The sequence below is a fragment of the Leopardus geoffroyi genome, chromosome A3, assembly GCF_018350155.1.
Source record: "Leopardus geoffroyi isolate Oge1 chromosome A3, O.geoffroyi_Oge1_pat1.0, whole genome shotgun sequence".
NCBI lineage: Eukaryota > Metazoa > Chordata > Mammalia > Carnivora > Felidae > Leopardus > Leopardus geoffroyi.
The window spans coordinates 67,867,699-67,886,800 of record NC_059336.1 but is presented as its reverse complement, the minus strand read 5'-3'; the positions used below and the strand labels follow the sequence as shown (position 1 = coordinate 67,886,800).

The 19,102-nt window shown below is 40.6% G+C and overlaps 2 protein-coding genes across 6 annotated transcripts in view; one reads left to right on the top strand and one right to left on the bottom strand.

Moving 5' to 3' along the window:
- LHCGR (luteinizing hormone/choriogonadotropin receptor) overlaps positions 1–3,247 on the top strand; it is a 117,774-nt gene extending 114,527 nt beyond the window's left edge. Inside the window, exon 11 of the mRNA XM_045445991.1 lies at positions 1,533–3,247. Within this exon, the coding sequence (XP_045301947.1) occupies positions 1,533–1,590 (58 nt within the window). The 3' untranslated portion in view covers positions 1,591–3,247. The remainder of the gene's footprint in view (positions 1–1,532) is intronic.
- Positions 3,248–6,434: 3,187 nt separating this feature from the next.
- STON1 (stonin 1) overlaps positions 6,435–19,102 on the bottom strand; it is a 51,215-nt gene continuing 38,547 nt past the window's right edge. For all 5 annotated transcript variants that reach the window (XM_045445983.1, XM_045445985.1, XM_045445987.1 and 2 more), the window contains exons 3-4: positions 11,736–11,938; positions 6,435–9,479 (exon numbers count right to left, since the gene is read on the bottom strand). In XM_045445983.1, the coding sequence (XP_045301939.1) occupies positions 9,405–9,479; positions 11,736–11,938 (278 nt within the window). In that variant the 3' untranslated portion in view covers positions 6,435–9,404. The remainder of the gene's footprint in view (positions 9,480–11,735; positions 11,939–19,102) is intronic.

Below are 19,102 nucleotides of genomic sequence, written 5' to 3'. Positions count from 1 at the left end.
CACCTAAAAAATGATACCTTGGATACATATGCCTGCTTGCATCTGTACCCATAAACTCTGCCTTCCCTCCTATTTGCAATGGGTGAATTTTTCATCCCCTTATCTAAATCAGCCCCCCACTAGCACCTCAGAGTCTATCCCCACTGTCTACTCAGAGATATGACCCTAGCAATTTTCTCTCTGTCTTTGGCATCATCCATTTTTCTTTTGCCACCGGATCACTGCCAACATGCAGACATCCACTATCTAGGGGTATACCAAAGGTTAAAGAGAGGGTGGTCAGTCCCGGGTGCAGGTAATAGCGTGTGCATTGTCTATAGAAAATTTACATACAAGAATGAAAATGACTTTTTTTTTTTAATTTTTTTTTCAACGTTTATTTATTTTTGGGACAGAGAGAGACAGAGCATGAACGGGGGAGGGTCAGAGAGAGAGGGAGACACAGAATCGGAAACAGGCTCCAGGCTCTGAGCCATCAGCCCAGATCCTGACGCGGGGCTCGAACTCCCAGACCGCGAGATATGAAAATGACTTTTAATCCGGTTGCTTTTTTCTTTTGCCACGTGCTGGCAATTCTAAGCAATATCTGAGACACAACATTCCCCCACCCTGCTCCCGGCAACTTTTCGTTGGTACAGTGTTCTAAACAATAGTTGGAATCACTGTTGAGTTTTAATAATACACACATAAGCTTCAAATCAGCACATGTTAACTTCTTACCATTTCATGAACATAGAAGTTAATCTGAAAAATCCCCAGTTATACAGTTAAACCCAGGACATACAGGGACTCAGATATCCATATTCATTTGGGGAATTCCTAATGGTCCAGAGTCATCCAAATTTGCTTCAGTTCCTGTCTCCATTCCCTTTGGAACTACATATTCCCAGGTGGAAACTATCAATTCACAATAAACAATGACCAGAAAGATGAAAAAGTAAAACGTGAGTTACTTCATTTTTGTCATTCTGTGTGACTCTCCTGCGTGCCATTTGTATCTTTAAATTTAAAAGAATGAAACAGTAGGATGCCTGACTGGTGCAGTAGGAAGAGAATGCAATGCTTAAACTCAGGGTTGTGAATTCAAGCCCCACATTAGGTACAGAGATTACTTAAAAATAAATAAATAAACTTAGAAAATAAATACAAATAAATAAATAAAGAGAGAGATACAGTGTGAATGGCCAGATGTAGTAATTTTTGCTTGAGAAGTTTTGTTTGGTTGCTCTATACATGAAATATTTATTGTATTTGAGTAATAATACCTTTAAAATTGAAGTCTATTCTTCTATTTTAATTATTAATTATTTTAAAACTGAAGAAGGAATTAAGAAAACAAAACATTTAATTAGCATTGCCTAGATTGTACCTATTGCAGCTATTTTTGTGTTATTAAAATTCATGTATTAGTTACTGGACAACTATTTACATAGAATGTTATTATACCAGACTGTAACACAGAACCAAAGTACAGACTGTTGGGTAAATATAAAAACTACCGAATAAATAGTTGTATTGTTTTCATCCTGCAGGAACCTAGAGGAATTTGTGGGTGTTCACAAGACTGTGAAACTAGCAACTAGTTCATAAACATTCTGAATTTCGTAACAAAACCTGAAGTGAGATCTCCATACCAACATGAAATAACACTGGCTGGTGGAGACTAACCAAGAAAAATTTTAAAGCAAAATAAGAGGTGATTGAAGCAATGGCTGGATTTATTTCAAAACTTGTGATGCTTCCAACACCACAAGTACAGTTAATGGAAACTCTGAAGAATGCAAGCGGGCACATCCAAAGCACCTGATAGAAACAATTCAAGATTCAGACGACATGGACTGAAAGATGACAAGGAATCACTTCCTAGAAGTATTGACAATGAGGAAGAGAAGTGAAATTTTAGTAAGAGTCAACATCAATCAGATTTACGAAAACAGGACAAAGAGGATGGACTTTGGTCTCAAGGCGAAAGGGTGTTAAACAGATCTCATCCTCACCAGCTACTGTCCCAATGTTCTTATTTACAGCAAAGCTCCTCAAAAAAGCCATCTACTCACGGTCTCTACTCCTACTTGAGTTGTCTGTCAACGTCACCGATGATTTCCACGTTGCTAAATTCAAAGACCAATTCTTAGTCCTCGGCTTATACGGTCAGCAGCATTTCAGGTAGCTGATTACACTTATTCCAGTGAGGTACTCTTCCTCCATCTCCTTTACTGGATCATCCTCGTTTTCCTGACCCCTAATGTTACAGTCCAAAGACTCAGTACCTAGACCGCTTCTACTTTTTACACTCACTCGTAGGCAATCTCATCCAGTCTTACAGCTTTTAGTGCCAGGGTCTCTAAACATCCCATCTCTGGCTCAACCCTCTTTCCTGCCTGGTGTATCTACCTGGATGTCTGATAGGCCTCTCAAGGTCAACACATTCAACCTGCATTTCTGATCTTTCTCCCCAAACTTTCTCCTATAACTCTTTCTCTTCTCCATAAAAGACAGCTCCCGTTTTTAGTTGTTCAGGCCAAAAGTCTGGGAGTCAGTTTTGTTTCCTTCTTTCCACCACACTGGGAGCCCAATCCAATCCATCAGCACACACTACTGGCTCTGTATTTCAGACACGTCCTGAGTCCAACCATATTTCACCCCCCATTACCACTCCCAGGTACCATTGCCTCTCACCTGGATTATTGCAATAGCCTCCTAACCACGCACTGCTTCTGCCATTACCCACTTTTATGTCCACAGACTCATCATAACATGTAATTCAGTTCATGTCACTCATCTGCACAAACCTTCTAATGGCTCCCGTCTCACTCAGAATAAAATCCAAGTCCTTCCCAAAGACTACGCCCTTTGTGATCTGCTTCCCTCACCCACCCACAACCTCTCTGATCTCTCCCCCAGCCATCCTCCCATTCATCTGCTCCCACCACCCAGCAGCCATCTGCCCTCCTTGGTGTTTCTCCGATAGGCTGAGCACACTCAGACTTCAGTGCCTCTGCAAAAGCATTTCCTTCTGCTGGACACACCCTCCTCTGGGAGATCTTGGTCACTTGCTTCCTCACTTCTTTCAGGTCTCTGCTAGAAGGTCATCTCATCAGCGAGGACTTCTGGGGCCAACCTATCTAAAATGGGTTTCAATTTTCTGCCATTCTGTTGCTTTTTTCCACCCCCTGCACAGCAATAATCACAACACGGTATCCGTGTATTGTCCAACTTCCCCACTATTAAATATCTTCCACAAGAAGAGGAATTTGCTGTTTGGTGATTGCGTATCCCCAGTGCCTAGAAAAATGCAAGCACACAGTAAGCACACAATAAACATTAGAGTCAGCAAGACAACTAATTAGAACAATGGTCTCATAGCATTTTGAGGTGATTCAAAGTGAACACTTAAAGCAGCCGATGTCAAGCAAGCCTTCTGTACTTCAGAGTGTGGAAGACACCTTTGGGAATGCCTGATGTGTTTAGCCACATTCATACACTTACTCGTGGAAAAATATTGTTCTAACAGGCTTTATAAGAAAATGACAACATCCACCCAGAAAGATTTCTGGAAGACAGTGCCTATCTTAAAGAGACAATGCTCGTTAGTAGTCTCTGAGGACTACACGGGGTGAAGGCTTATCCTTGAGTCAAGACAGTATGGTATAGCCTCCTGAAAGCATACATTTGCTTACCTAAGAACCTAAAAGTACAATCCTGCACTAGAGCTTTTTACAGACCACACCCAACTTGGTACATGGCAACTGAAAGCTCAGAAGTCAAACAGGATGGACCCGCTGTAATATTTTTAAAATATTTTAAAGGAAGAAGATTTAGAGTTTATTAAGTTAAAAAAAATTGAAATCTGTTGAGAAGCAGGCGCTATTTTTTTTTTTTTTGTCTCTGTAGTATTCAAAAATATTTAGATATAAGCATGGTATTTAAATCTCTGGGATGTGTTAAATTGTATTCAACAGCATTTTTAGACAGGGCATTAAGAATACTTAAAGTGTTTGTCTACTGCATTAATTTTAATTATACTCCACTGGACTCACAATGGTTTGAAATGCTTTACAAAATGCCCCCAAGATCTTTTATTAATCATAATACAAGCACCACCAAACTCAAAAGCTCGAACTCTGGGTAGCAGCAGCTTGCCTGCGAGCGCCCTCTTCTGTTTCAAAAGTATATGGCAAATATCATTACGTGGAATTCACAATTCTGGGCAGCACAAAATGGGCTTTTCAGGGAAATGTCGACAAACACAATCATATTATTTAAATATACTGTCCTCCCACCTGAGGTTTGTCAGGCTGTTCTGGAGCAGACAGAGGAGGGGAAGATGAGGGGAAAGTTGCAACCCCAGAAGTTAATGGTGATTTGCATTTCATCCCCGGGAAATCTCTGAGACATGAACTTTAATCTAAAACATGAAGCAACTAGTCTAATCTGTTTTCCTTTTCCTTACAGACAGAATCCGATTTTAAAGGCAAAATATTACCTGCAGCTTTTATCTAAGGTATTCTCTGTAACTCAGCGATTTGCTTTCTGACTTGGAATCCTGTCTTGCTTTAAAAATTAATGTACAAATTCATATTTAGATGCTAGTTCTAGGCAGGAACGTACTAATGCAATTATAATCAGATAAACCTTTTGTTCCATATAAACTGGGAAAATATGCAGGGAATGAGGTTGAACCTTACGAAATTGCCATTAAGAATGGGTAAATATTGCCCATTTCATATGGTTCAATCAAATACACCCAGTCCTGTGCTTTAGGACCCTGGATAAGAGCACTAAGAGGAGCTGAGAGAGACATAGCAAAATCTAGTGGAATCACGGTGTGTCTACACACAAAGGGGGCTGGGTAGTCTAGGTGGAGTTGATATAAAACAGGAAAGAACTGATTGATGTGAATTTGAAGGATTTTATTATAAGAAATATAATCAGTTTATGCTATTTGATTCTTTTGTTGTTCCTGCAGAACGAGCCAAACCCTGCTCATTCCAGTAGTGGCTAAAACAGTGCTTAATGATCTGGCCACTATGAGGTTTATTTCCTGATGCAGTTTTGAAATTTAACTTCTATAGCTAGATAAAAATTGAATTTCAACACATGGCAGCTTTCTTATAAAAAGGGCAAGCAGAGAGGTCGTTAGGTTGGTTTTTATTAGAACTGATGTATCTTCATATCTTTTATGGCCTCCCACCCAACACACACCTTATCTGAAATACATTCTGTACAGTTGCATAAAAATCATTTATGAAACTGAAAATAGATTGCTTTAAATGAGTATCATTTCTATAATAGTAGTTGCCAAAGTTTGAAAATTCCTTAAAATTCTCCTATGGACAAAGTTTGTGTTGGTGTCAGGAAAAATTAGGAGAGATTTTTTTTTTTAAGACTTATTCATTTTTGAGAGACAGAGTGTGAGTGGGGGAGGGGCAGAGAGAGAATAAGACACGGAATCTGAACAGGCTTCAGGCTCCGAGCTGTCAGCACAGATAATGACCTGGGCTTGAACTCACTGACCCCAAGATCACAACCTGAGCTGAAGTCAGACACCCAATGGACTTAACCACCCAGGAGCCACTAGGAAAAGCTTTCTTTCAACAGCAGGTGCCCTATTAGCTCATTTATCCAGGTTATCAACATCTTTCATTTTCTTTGAGTTATTGTCCAACTCTGTAAATTTTAGAAAACTGGTATTAATGTCCATGATCCTTGTCCATACAAATGCAAATTAGGGGCACCTGGGTGGCTCAGTCGGTTAAGTGTCCTACTTCAGCACAGGTCATGATCTCATGGTCCATGAGTTCCAGCCCCACTCTAGGCTCTGTACTGACAGCTCAGAGCCTGGAGCCTGCCTCGGATTCTGTTTCTCCCTCTCCCTCTGAACCTCCCCTCCCCTCTCAAAAATAAATAAATATTAAAGACAATTAAATTTTAAAAAAACAAATGCAACTTAATTGTAGGTAAATTGATTGTTGATTATTGCCCTATGGATAGGTCCATTTTGCATCTATTTATAAGCTGATTTCAGAATCCTTATTGCCTGTGTCTCTGCTCTTTGAATTGTCCTTGGAACCAGATGTAACATCTTACCAGTTCCCTCATTACTTAATGAGCTAACTTAAAACTTGGGCATGTCCATCCATATATATATATATATATATATATATATATATATATGTATATTTTTTATAAGAGTAATGACTGTACCCTCTTTTAAAAATCATCCTTTCACATCACAGTTTGTAGTTTGATGGTGTTATTTTTCCAGAATGTGCCAAGATTCCGTGTTCAGTGACTCTTTAATAATGAAGCAGTACACATTTGCCTGACAGAGAGTCAACTGTTTAAGATCCTTGAAATTGATTTCATACAAAAAAAAAAAAAAAACAGTCCCAGACCTTGCAAAAACAGATATAAGTCCATTGCACAGCAAGAACCATTTGAAATACATCTTTAATTTTAAAAAATCAATATGCAATCTACAAAATATTTTGTTACATGATTATTAAGGCTCAACCTGTTTTATATTTGTATTGCTATGACATAAAATCATATTTTGAGTAAGATATAGTAATACTTATTGTTAAGGAAGACCTTCTAATTGAATTTATAAGAAAAAGAGCTGTATCATAAATACAGTTGCAGAATGGAGGAAACTAAAACCCTAAAACTGTCCCAATATATAAATCAGGTCAAAATGCTAGCCTTTATTTATGTGCTGCAAAGTAATTATTTTCATACATTTTTAATGGATCAACTATTTTTATTCTCATAGAAAAAGGACATGTACTTAAATTCAGACCTGTACAAATGATCAGGTAACCATCAAGCCATGAATTCATTTACACGGTTAGTATGATCCTTTGACTGGTAAGGCAACCAGAGCAGAACATCTAGTCTCATACTAGTCAACTCCTTGGAACTCTGCCATTGTATCCATCAAACAACTGATCCCCAAATGGTCAAACTCATAAAGGGTTGATCTAAATGACCTAAATTAAAACGCTAGAAAGGATTTCCTCCTTCACACACATCCTTCCTCCCTCCCCAACCTTAAAAGCAGGGGGGTTGTTGTTGTTTTGAAGATTATCATTTAGTTTCTGACAAAGGAAATTTCACTTCTTAATTTGTAAGTCTAAATGAATTCCACCTGATTTTTCACTTAGAGCACCATGGTCACATTTGACCTTCTGCCATTTCTGAGGTCAGAAGAATTGTATTAAAAAGCCTCTCCTCCCTTCACAGAATGTTAATTTAACGCTAAGTAATGAATATTTAAAGATCCTAATAGATGTGCAAATTAACAATTATGCTGTAGCACCCTGCTGTTAATGCTATCAACCTTTGCATTGCTGCAGAAACCAATTTGAGCTTTAGTCAGCCTTTTTGTTACTGCGTTTTCAACACTGAATCTTGAGATGCTCCAAAGGCTGGGTGGCTGGTGGGTAAATGACCCCAGCAGTGAGGTACCCACAAATACTGGGCAACCTGTGAAGCATGAGAGGTGATTAATTGAATGCTTTGCTGAAATTATTTGGAAGTGTAAATATTCATTAAGTTCATCTGAATCAGACTCTGAGTTCTTTACGGGCAGGATGCCATAAAACAGATTTAAAAGGAATGGCAGTAATTAACCCAGCTGACTTCCCTGGGATCATGGAACAGCATCAGGTCCAGCCTGCCTCCATATTTGTTCTGAGCATGACTGCAGTCACTCCAGAATGTGCCACACCAGATGATGGGGAAAGATAGTGGAATTTTTTTTCTAGTGACACACACACAAATTTCCCCTCCCATGCAATCAACAGTGAGTCTCCAACATATGACATTATGCACACTGTATCAAGTGAAGTTTAAAAGAACAATACCAATTCATTTTAACAGTCAACTTTTGCATTCTCTGTTTTTAAAGTAAAATAATGATGAGCAATAAAATCCGCTGATTGATACAGATTATCAGAAGTGTTTGTTTTTAATCTGTTTTGAACAGATTAAAATGAATGTAGTACAATATTAAATAAAACATATGACATCAAGTCTGTGGGCCAACAAATAAATGCTGTTTGAAAGAACATTATTATATCATCAGCTCTGACTCAAAAGAAATCTGATAAATAGGGAAATATGCCTCCTAATCATATTTAAGATTCAGTATAAATTGAAGGTGTATAATACCACATGGAGGGCATTGTTTTTTCGGACTAAAAAAATCTGTAGAATATGGAATTCATAGATTTTAAGTCTGACCTTTCACTGTAAATATCGAAAGAAAATTATAAACAGAATTTGAACTGCTGATGCTATTGGTTTTTTATTAGAAACCAAGCATTTACCTGACTTGGAAGAATAGAGATGTCACCTCGTAAAAATTCAGGTAAAATAATCTAGTGTCTTTCATTTTCTTCATCTTTTAAAGAAAAATACTCTAAATTAAGCAGAATTAGCATAAATAGCATGATAGCAGTACAAGCATAAAATAATCATAATATCATTTAGACTTCTACTCAAGAGAGGCTTATGTTAATTACAAATAATACTTTATCAAAAATACATTCTTAGAGCCTGTACTTTTGGGAGACAATATTCATGAACTTTAAAAATTCATCTCTAATATACATAAATATTTTAACTAGTGTCCAATACCATTCCATTCTGAAAGGAATCTCTCCAAGCAAAAGGCAATATGTCTTAGTGACTTGTACTAAAATATGTATATCAACAGAAATAGCTTCTTTGCAACACACACCAGACCACAAATACGTTTTGAAAATGATAACGCTGTGGGGAAAGACAGGTACCAAATACAGTCGATGATTACTCACCAATGTAGGAAGAGGACAGGAAGATAAATTATTCAAAATCAGATGCTTCCACATCTCCATTTTAGCCTGTGGTTTCAGCCTCATTCTACGCCTAGCCACATTCCAGAGATGAGCAAGAGGGAAAATTGAGTATTTCGCTTTATGTCTCCTTTGAATGCCTCACCCTCCAGTAGAGGTGCTAAGAAGAGCAAGAAGAGACGGGACTGGAAGATAATAAATGTGGCCCCCAGGTGATCCAGAGTGCAAAACAGTGAGCCACTGAGTAATGAAAACTCCAAAACCCTTTAGCCAAGCTGGTTGTCTGCTAACACATTGAGTAACAGTGACTCTGAGTTTTAATGGGAAACAAAGACATCACACAAACTATAGACACATTTTAGATGAAACTCCTGCAGCACAAACATATCAAAAGCATAAAATACAGATTGTTTGCTTTCAGGTCTCCACTTCTCTAAACAAGGCCATTGGACCTTGTCCGAACCCCTCTATAAAAAAGTCATTTCCACGGCACAGAGCAGATCTTTGTATGGTTTCTGTCAATTGCATATGTGAAAAGTGGGTCATCATTTACTCTTGCCACTTCTACTGAGTTATGCAGTCACCAGCTTTATCTGGGTCTTCTCCATCGATTTTAATCCTCTTCTTTTCTATTTCAACCTGTATGCGAAAGCGAAACATGGCAGCATTAACAAACACAGAACTAACACTGTTCAGTCCTACTTCATGCATGTGGCAAGGACCGCAGCCACCTCATCCTTTGGACACACAGTGCCTCCACGGTGTCATGCTAGCCCCGAGTGAGGCAGCCTGTTCTCCTCTTGAGCTTCGCAAATCCTTCCCTCTAGGGTCAGATCTTGTAGAGGACTGAAACTCTCCTCCCTTCTAAGTCAGACATAGGGTTTAGAAAAGTACACAGAATACATACACTGATAAGACATTTAGAGTCCTGGATAGATGTGTGAATAACTATACCCCCAAGTATCATATATGGAGGCTTTGGCCCCCTTGAAATTTATAACTCACCCAAAATCTTCTAATTAAAATGAACTACTTTACAAACTAGTAAACCAGATGGACAGAACCATCCACCTGCCCCTCATCTTTTTCATTTCATCTCAAGTGTTACTGCTTCACAGAGAGGCCCTCCTGGACCACCTGAGATAAGGAAGCCCTCCATCATTCTCTATCTTAGTCCCCTATTTTATTCTCTTCTTAGAATCTGTCACTATGTGAAACTATTTATTTGTTTACAAACTATGTTTTGTTCCCCGACTAGAAGGTATGCTTCACGAGGTCAGGGACCTGTGTCTTGTTCACTTTTGTGTCTCCAGCATCTAGAGTGGTACCTGGCACTTTGAAATTGCTCAAATACTTATTAAATAGAAGGTGACATTTTGAAACCGCCTGTCACCAAGTGTGGATCAATTAGTAAATACTATTAAAGCAGCAGGGACTCTGTTATATAATTTTGGGCTGTCCTCTAAAACAATAGGAAACTGGAAGGACCCATGCATAGGAAAATAGGGATCAATGAATTCTCCATTGTATTTGACCCACATTTCAGTCACACCTAGTACTGATACACCTAGTGTGACAGGTCAGGTTCTCCAAGAAGCAGACTCTGAGATGGAGACCGGCATGTGGAAAGTGTACTGGGGAATACTGTCGGGGTCAATGTCTGTTGGGGGAGGAAAGGGAGGGAAGGAAGCAGACAGAAAGAAGTCGGGCTGTAATGCAGTCACCATAAAGGCTCTAGCCAGGTGAGCTGGAGCTAGGAGGGCTGCAGAGTTAACCCAAGCTGAGGCAAGAGGGTCTTAATACACCTGCATCCACCAGGAAGGGGGTGTGACCCAGGCCAAGGCAGCTTTCTTCAGCAGGGCAATTCCCAGCTGCTGAGGGACTAAGTCCTTCCATCCCAAAGGGGCTGCACACAATGGTACTCACCCTTAATTAATTTTATCAATAGAAAAAAAAATCACTGGTCCCAAACATATAGGCTTATAAACAGACGATCCAAAATAAAGAAAAAACCCTGAATTCTATTAGTATATCATAAACCCACCCATTGGTGTTGATGATGTCTTATATAATCACACCATTTCAAGACACTGGGGGAAATATGTGACAGAAGTTACCTCTATTATTTACTAACTTTGAAGATGAAAAGGAAAAGCAAGTTTAGAAATAGGTGCAAGGAAAGAAAGAAAGAAAGAAAGAAAGAAAGAAAGAAAGAAAGAAAGAAAGAAAGAAAGAAAGAAAGAAAGAAACAGATGCAAGTGTATGTCACTCTTTAACTCATCTGGCATAAAAATGCAGAAGAGCTGATGGTAAACACTTAACATTGGTAGAATAACTCAGTATTTCCCAAAGGGTGCTCCACAGAATACTATTCCAGAAGATACTGACAGGTGTTCCACATGTACATGCCCATAGAGACAAGATTCAATAAGCAATGAGTTGGGAGAAACTGAGTTAAGTCTAACAAATTTCTTTATTGCAGGACTTCTCAGAGCCTTCACTTAGCATTACTTTAGTGTATAGCATTCCCCAACTTACTTTTCTCTTGGATCACTATGTGTGTTCCATAGAACACATCTTGAGAAATGTTATTCTAACATAATTTTTATTACTAAGATGCTTCTGGAATGTGAATTTGTTTTTAACGCCCTGTTTTTCATCGAGTGCTGAATTAAGTGGCACTGGTGCTCAAGCTCCTGACATTTGCTAGAACTGAGAGAAACTTGGCTTACTGGTGACCATCAGGATTCCAGGACGGGGCTCTTTTCTAGGTCACATAAACACACATGCATATACATATACACAGTCACTCAAAAGGGCAAAACAAATATCTAATGCCAAATTAGGCCACAGCTCCAGAAGCTTCAACTTCAACCAAAGAGCTTTGGGATATACCTGAATGTTGTAGCAAGCTCTCTGATGAACATGTTTCTGTGGCTGGAAATCACTCTCCACACCCAGAGACCTGACCTCTGTCCCTGAGGCACAGGTGTCAAGCATTCCAAACTGAACAGTAGCAAATGGATACCAATCAGAGGGAATTTCTTGGTCTGATCCAAGTTCTAGTTTGTATGACAAGCAATGGGGATGATCAGGACCTTGAAGAAAAAAGCAAATGATCAAAGGATTTCAATGGCCATTGAACATTTCTCCTAAGCATAAGTATCCATCCCTCTCCTTAATAAACAATTCTGTTAGCACTATAATGAAAGTGGCATAAATTCCATTTAAACAACATACCATCAAAATTCACAATTTTGCACCAACTAGGGGAAATCTATCTGCATTTTATAACTACTAGCTTTAAAAGAAGTACAAACTCATTACTATATATATGATATATTAACTCCTAAAGCGTTTTTAATTAAAAGCATATTGTTTCTTTAATTACATATGACTAATATTTATATTAAGCATCATTATTTGGCTATAATATACATGGAATGTGTTTAAAAAAAACCTCTTTCCCTTAAGTAGACTGAATAAGCTCTTACAATAATTCTTAACTTATTCATTTTCTCACCACTGTTTCTTGATAGATAATGCAAAGGTAAACTTCAGCCCAAATTGGATCACATCATTAAAATTTCTAACTTTTTAAAGTAAAGTTTACAAAAATTGCATTACATTTTGGAAACCACTCTAGGCCAAGAATTCTTTTTTCAGTAGAATGGATTATTCTTTACTAGGGTAATTCTCGCTCACCCTCCAAAAGCTTTGCCTGGAATGGATGTACGGTGTAGAGATAGGCATATTTGCTTTCAGTGCTTCAATCTAATATTTGTTTCCACTTAATTCCATTTGCCATGTATTGAGCATCTAGCCTCTGCTAGGCCAGGCTCTGCGCCAGACCCAGGGATATTGGATATATGCAACGATTTTAAGTGGGGCCATGTAACATGTATGTATGTGTGTGTGTGCACGTGTTACCATAGAGTAAAAAAATATATATATTTTCAGTGCAATCACTGTAGTAACTCTACAAAGTTGTGTGATTCTGTTGTGTCGTCCACAGCACCTACATATCCAGCGCAGCTATCTTTACTTAAATAAACGTATGAGATGACAGTTATTTGAAAAGCCAGATTAAATTATTTTACCACTGACATACCTCAAGAAAGAACACTTCCATCAGAATATAGCTCTAGGCACAAAAACAAGGGTTTAAAGGATTCCACTTAATTCTTAAAAGATAAATTGCCTTTCACTCCTTACAACCTGTTCCTTGTAGAGAAACTAATAGAATTCTAAGGCTGTAAAAGGCCTTGAGAAGTCATCAATCAATTAACCAACAGCTGCTCATTAGCCATCTCCACCACTTACATGTAGCGCAGGACAGCCACGGCCTCTGAGGTGCTCTAAGCTACCCAGATCACTGCAGGCAAGTGAGAACTTTATTCACACATACACACTCAGGGGAGATTCCATAATCCATTACCCTTTCTAGTCTGCAGTCTGCAGCAAGGAGGCAGTAAACTTATTTAAACTTAATTCAGGCACTCTTAGGTCCTTTATGGCACGGTGGCTAAGAACACAAACACTGGACTCAGACTGTGCACAGCCCAATCCCAACTCTGCTAATTAATAACTGTAATCCTAGGCAAGTTACTTGGTCTGTCTGAGCCTGTTTCCTTACCTAAACACGGGAGTGATGAGGGGCGCCTGGGTGTCTCAGTCGGTTGACGTCTGACTTTGGCTCAGGTCATAATCTTGCAGTTCGTGAGTTCAAGCCCCGCGTCGGGCTCTGTGCTGACAGCTCGGAGCCTGGAGTCTGCTTTGGATTCTGTGTCTCCCTCTCTCTATCCCTTCCCTGCTCATGCTCTGTCTCTCAAAAATGAATAAACGTTAAAAAAAAAATTTTTTTTTAATGGGAGTTATGATGTTGGTGATGATAACATGAACCTTACAGGATTGTTCGGAGGATTAAACAAACCAGTGGGCACACGTGGAGCATGAGAGCCACGGTATACTATAGCTGTACAGAAGTGCTGGCTGCATATGATTACTTAGCAAAATGCTCTTCAATTATAAATCCACTATTTTTATTTAACTACTACAATTTTGACAATAAAGGGACCATGAATTCTATACTTTCCGACTGGAAATGATATTGGAGATGGTCTAATTTGATAGTCACATTTTATTTTTTTATTTTTATTTATTTATTTTTTAATTTTTTTAACGTTTATTTATTTTTGAGACAGAGAGAGGCAGACCATGAACAGGGGAGGGTCAGAGAGAGGGAGACACAGAATCTGAAACAGGCTCCGGGCTCTGAGCTGTCAGCACAGAGCCCGACGCGGGGCTCGAACTCACGGACCGCGAGATCATGACCTGAGCCGAAGTCGGCCGCCTAACCGACTGAGCCACCCAGGCGCCCCTACATTTTATTTTTTTAATCTGTCATATTTTTTTAAGTTTCTTTTGAAAGAGAGAAAGAATGTGAGTGAGCAGGGGAGGGGCAGAGAGAGAGGGAGAGAGGAAATCCCAAGCAGGATCTGCACTGTCAGCAAAGAGCCTGACGCAGGGCTCGATCTTACCAAACGTGATATCATGACCTGAGCCAAAACCAAGAGTTGGACACTTAACCGACTGAGTGCCCAGGTGCCCCTGATATTCACATTTTAAAGGAAAAAATTCTTCTGGAACTTTTGCACTCGAGATTACTCACATTGAAGACCTAGTAGTATTCCAAAAATGTTAGAAACAAACTTTTTCTACCTGCTTTCCTAAAAAATTGGTAAAAGATAAAGGAGAGCATTTTTCCCTTCAAGTTTTCTGGCATGTTTTTCCTGGCTTTTTAAAACTCTAAATAGTCTACAGTGTTTAATCACACACTCCCCCTTTAGACTTTGATCTCTGTGCAAAGAGGTATCATATCCGTCCTTAGCACAATGTCTGGCACATTTAAGGCTCAAAGGATATTTGTCAAATTCATGAACAAATGAATAGAAGAGGGAAATCAGTTATCTATCTCAGTAGTTTCCAGCAGGGGGCACTCTAGGGCTTTGGTAATGGTTACTCTCCAAATTTCTTCGGACTGGGAAGGTAAATCACAAACCACCTCGGTCTACTAAGTATACGGTCCTTCTTGAACTAAAATATTTCACATCTGGAAGTGAATTGTTGAGAGTTGGAGGGAATGAATGGCAGGAGGCTGACACAAGTGGGGAGAGGGCAACAAATGTGCAGATGACAGCATGAAAACAAGCAAGCTTTCTCTAAAAATCGGTAACATGGGAAGGTAAGAGACAGATATATTAATTGGCACCCCCCTTACCACTCCCACTCCCCTTTCTAATTCTATGCTCTCTGCACCTCCTGTGACTAATCGGTGTTCCCATCTGTCCTCCCCACCCCACCCCCACCCCCACAAAGGATGGGGCTACCAGGCCATCCTTTGCTGTGAAATCAAAGACCTGCCCACTTTGTTAAAAGAATATTAAGCACTGGCATGCTGGTAAAAGGCCAGTAGCCCTTCCCACCTCCCTTGAAATCACATGGAAGTGAAAAGGAAAGGTCAATCCTGATCTCAAAAACTCACAGGAGGAAAGGCATTATATATATATAAACTAGTAGACTAGTTCATATATTCTCTTTCAGTTTCCAGTTTTAAAATATTTTTTTCTAATAGTACTGGTTGTTCAGAAACTTGCTTAAAAAGGGTAATGTTTTAAAGACTTTTTAAAAAGATCCTATTCTTTAAACACCCAATTGATTTAAAAATTGTATAGAGAACTAGAGATGCATTCAAATAATCTGCTACTCTTTGCATGGCCCGTGAGCCAGCAGCATTTGTATTGCCTGAGCAGTGTGGGATTCAGGGGACCTCAGTCTGTCTACATTTAAAATTTTTTTTTTAACATTTATTTATTTTTGAGACAGAGAGAGACAGCATGAACGGGGGAGGGTCAGAGAGAGAAGGAGACACAGAATCCGAAACAGGCTCCAGGCTCTGAGCGGTCAGCACAGAGCCTGACACGGGGCTCGAACTCACCGACCGCGAGATCATGACCTGAGCTGAAGTCAGATGCTTAACCAACTGAGCCACCCAGGCGCCCCATCAGTCTACATTTTAAAAAGGTGATTCACAGGGCACCTGGGTGGCTCAGTCAGTTAAGTGTCCAACTCTTGATTTCAGCTCAGATCATGATCTCATGGTCATGAGGTTGGGCCCAGCCTTGGGATCTGAGCTCAGAGCCTGCTTGGGATTCTCCCTCTCCCTCTGCCTCTCCCTGGCTCATTCTCTCTCTCTCTGTCAAAATAAATAAACATTTTTTTTAATAATTCAAATTAAAAGTGATTCACATGCACACAAAAGTTTAAGAAGCACTGTCTTAGGATAAAGATTTCCTCTCTACCCCAACCTTACTCTTTCTACACTTCTCCACAGGCAAATTGCCAGGCACCCTCTCAGTCTTTGCATTACCCTCTCCACCCACATGGTGAAGCCACATGACAGACCACAGGATCACCAGTGTCCTGCTCCAGCCCAGCTTCTCCCTGCCCCTCTAGACTGCACCTGACACAGCCCCCCTGCCTTTTGTCTAGGCCCCCTTTTGGCCCACAGATCTGATCTGAACAAAGCATCTTTGATCCCAAAGGATTTGTTCTGTGAATTATCACCATATAATTGACTGGAATGCCTGGTGCTATGACCGTCTTCTAGAATTCCTGAAGGCCAGCCTCTCTGGGAACATCCACTCTTGTAACTGTTCGTAGCAAGCTCAGCTGCTAGCAAATGTGGGTGGTAGGCAAGAAAGACTCAAGGAGACCCAGGGACACAGAGCAGGGGGGAAGGACCTGTGCCTAGAGGACCAGAACAGGTGTCACAGCAGAGCTACCAGGTCAGGGGTTCTCAACCCTGGCTGCATGCCTTTTACAAGCACCAGTATGTGGGCCTCACTCCCACAGAGCCTGATTGGTCAGGATGGGGCCTAAATACGGGTCTGTTTTTAAAGCTCTAATGATTCTAAGGACTCTAATATGCTGCCAGGGCTGAGAAACAGATTTTAAAAGGAGTAAAGAGAAGATCCCAAGTGATCGCAGCCAATGGCACTATGGATCACCTACTCACCAAAGCCAGAGCCCTCAACCTCCTTGCACCCCTTCTGTCCCCCATACCCACAGGTAATCTGTCCTTTTCATGGGGGCACCTCCTCTGAATTTCTCACCCATCCCTCACTCCTTCTGGGCGCTCCCACTGCCACTGGCATTGTTCATCAGGCCTCCCTATGTCTATAATCTGCTCCTGAATTTCTCCTCTGCATTGTATGCCTGACTTCCTAAAACAGAAAGGATGGATGAAACATGGATGATTCTGTCACAGTAGTGCCTGAGAACACTCCAGAAGCCCTGCTGACAAACTCCATACCCCAAGGCATGGCTCACAGTGTCCTTCCTGCCTCAGTCCCAAAAGATAACTAAGATCCCCCACCTACATGTCTGATTCTGCTTTTTCTATCCCTGATAGAATCCTACTGATTCTTCCACACCAGGTTTAACTCTAGTGTCCTCTGCAGTTTATCACTCCTTTCTCTGGAATCCCTACTATATACACTTGTACATGCCTAGCATACAGCACACTTCCACATAGTGTATTTTCATACTTGCTTCCAGGTCAGTCTCCCCCACTAGGCTGCTACGTTTCTGGAAGTGGGAAGCATGTCTGCATCTGTCTCCCAAGCACCCAGCACAGAGCCAGTACCTACAGGAAGTTTGTGGAATGAATGGGTCTTCTTCTCAATAAATTCTTGGTGAATGAATCAATTAACTATACCATTAGCTCTGGGAAAATACAGGTTATAAACAGGATCATTTTCACAAGAACATTTACATGTTGTTCTCCTTCCAAATAAATGATTCCTATGGGTTCTCACTTTGAAAAATAAGCATGGTTGCCTTGATTGGGTCTAGCAGGAGTGTCTGCTCTGAGGCAGAACAGCTGGAATGGGTTCTTTGTGAGCCTGTCCCCCGTCCCTCTTGACCCCACCTGGACAGGCCAGCAGGATGAGCCCCTAGTGCTCCTCTCTGAGGCATAATCAGGAGTCAGGTTATCACCCAGACATCAGGAGACATGTATGGGTTGAGGAGATTACAGTAGGTATTCCAGCCTGCCTTCCTCTCTTTCCCTTTGCCTTTAGCAAAATAAAAAGCAATAATATTATGATTTCTATAACCCCTTTCATCTAAAAGTAGCACAGATGACTTTGAGAATAGATCATTTGGAACTTTGTACTCAAAACTTCAAAACTTATTTCCCTAGGACGAAGATAACCTGAGAATGGTTTTAACTTGCTTCTCCAGCAAAGTTATAAAAGGCAGGAAACATCACCTCTGTGGATTGTGTCACGGAAGATATTCCCATCACACAGGAGTTGACCAGGAGGCACCACTAGAAGCCATCCATTGTGACCATGCCACCCCATCACCACCTCACCCTGCCTTAAGCCTGAGCTGTCCTTGATGTTCCTTGGGACTAGAACCGTAACTAATAGGAGTCATGAGAACACTGCAGAGCAGAATTCGCCATCAACCGAGAAGTGGGGCGGTGTCAGGGAGGACGACTGCGCAGGGGCTTCCCTTTTGCACAAGGGCCTGGGTCTCTTCAGCCACCTGGCTGTGTCTCTCGCCTACTGGGCCCTGTGCCTTGCCCGAGCTACAATCAGAAGACAGGTGTTAAGCCAGCAAACTGCAAGTCAGACAAGGTGGTCCTGCACTCCCCAAAGACATGGTCCATGCTACCCCTCAAATCCATCATAGTCTGGAGCTTGCTCTTCCTTCCCCCAGAACACTGCAAGGCCTGCAGAGCAGTGTCTCTCAACCCTGGCACACATCAGGTTCACCTGGGGAGCCCTAGAAACATACAGGTGCTTAGGCCCCTCCCTCAGACATTCCAATTTAATTGGCATGGAGTAGAGCCTGAACATGAAAATTATTTGAAAACTCTCAAGCTATCCTAACATACAGCCAAGTTTGAGAAACACTGCTATAGGTCCGCCCCAAATAAAAATGCTTCTTCTGAAGTCCACAGCCTGAAGGGTCCTAAAATGAAATTAATTTTCCCTGAAGGACTAGACCAGCTGTGAACTATTTAGAAGCAGGGATCAGATCTTATTTATCTTTAGCCCCGGCACCCAATGTGGCACTTGGTTTACCTGATGTGCTCAATAAAGGTTTGACTGAATGAGTGAATACATCAACTCAGATCCCCCAAATTAGCTCCATAACCCAATGTTCTGCTAGAAATAACTGGACTAAAA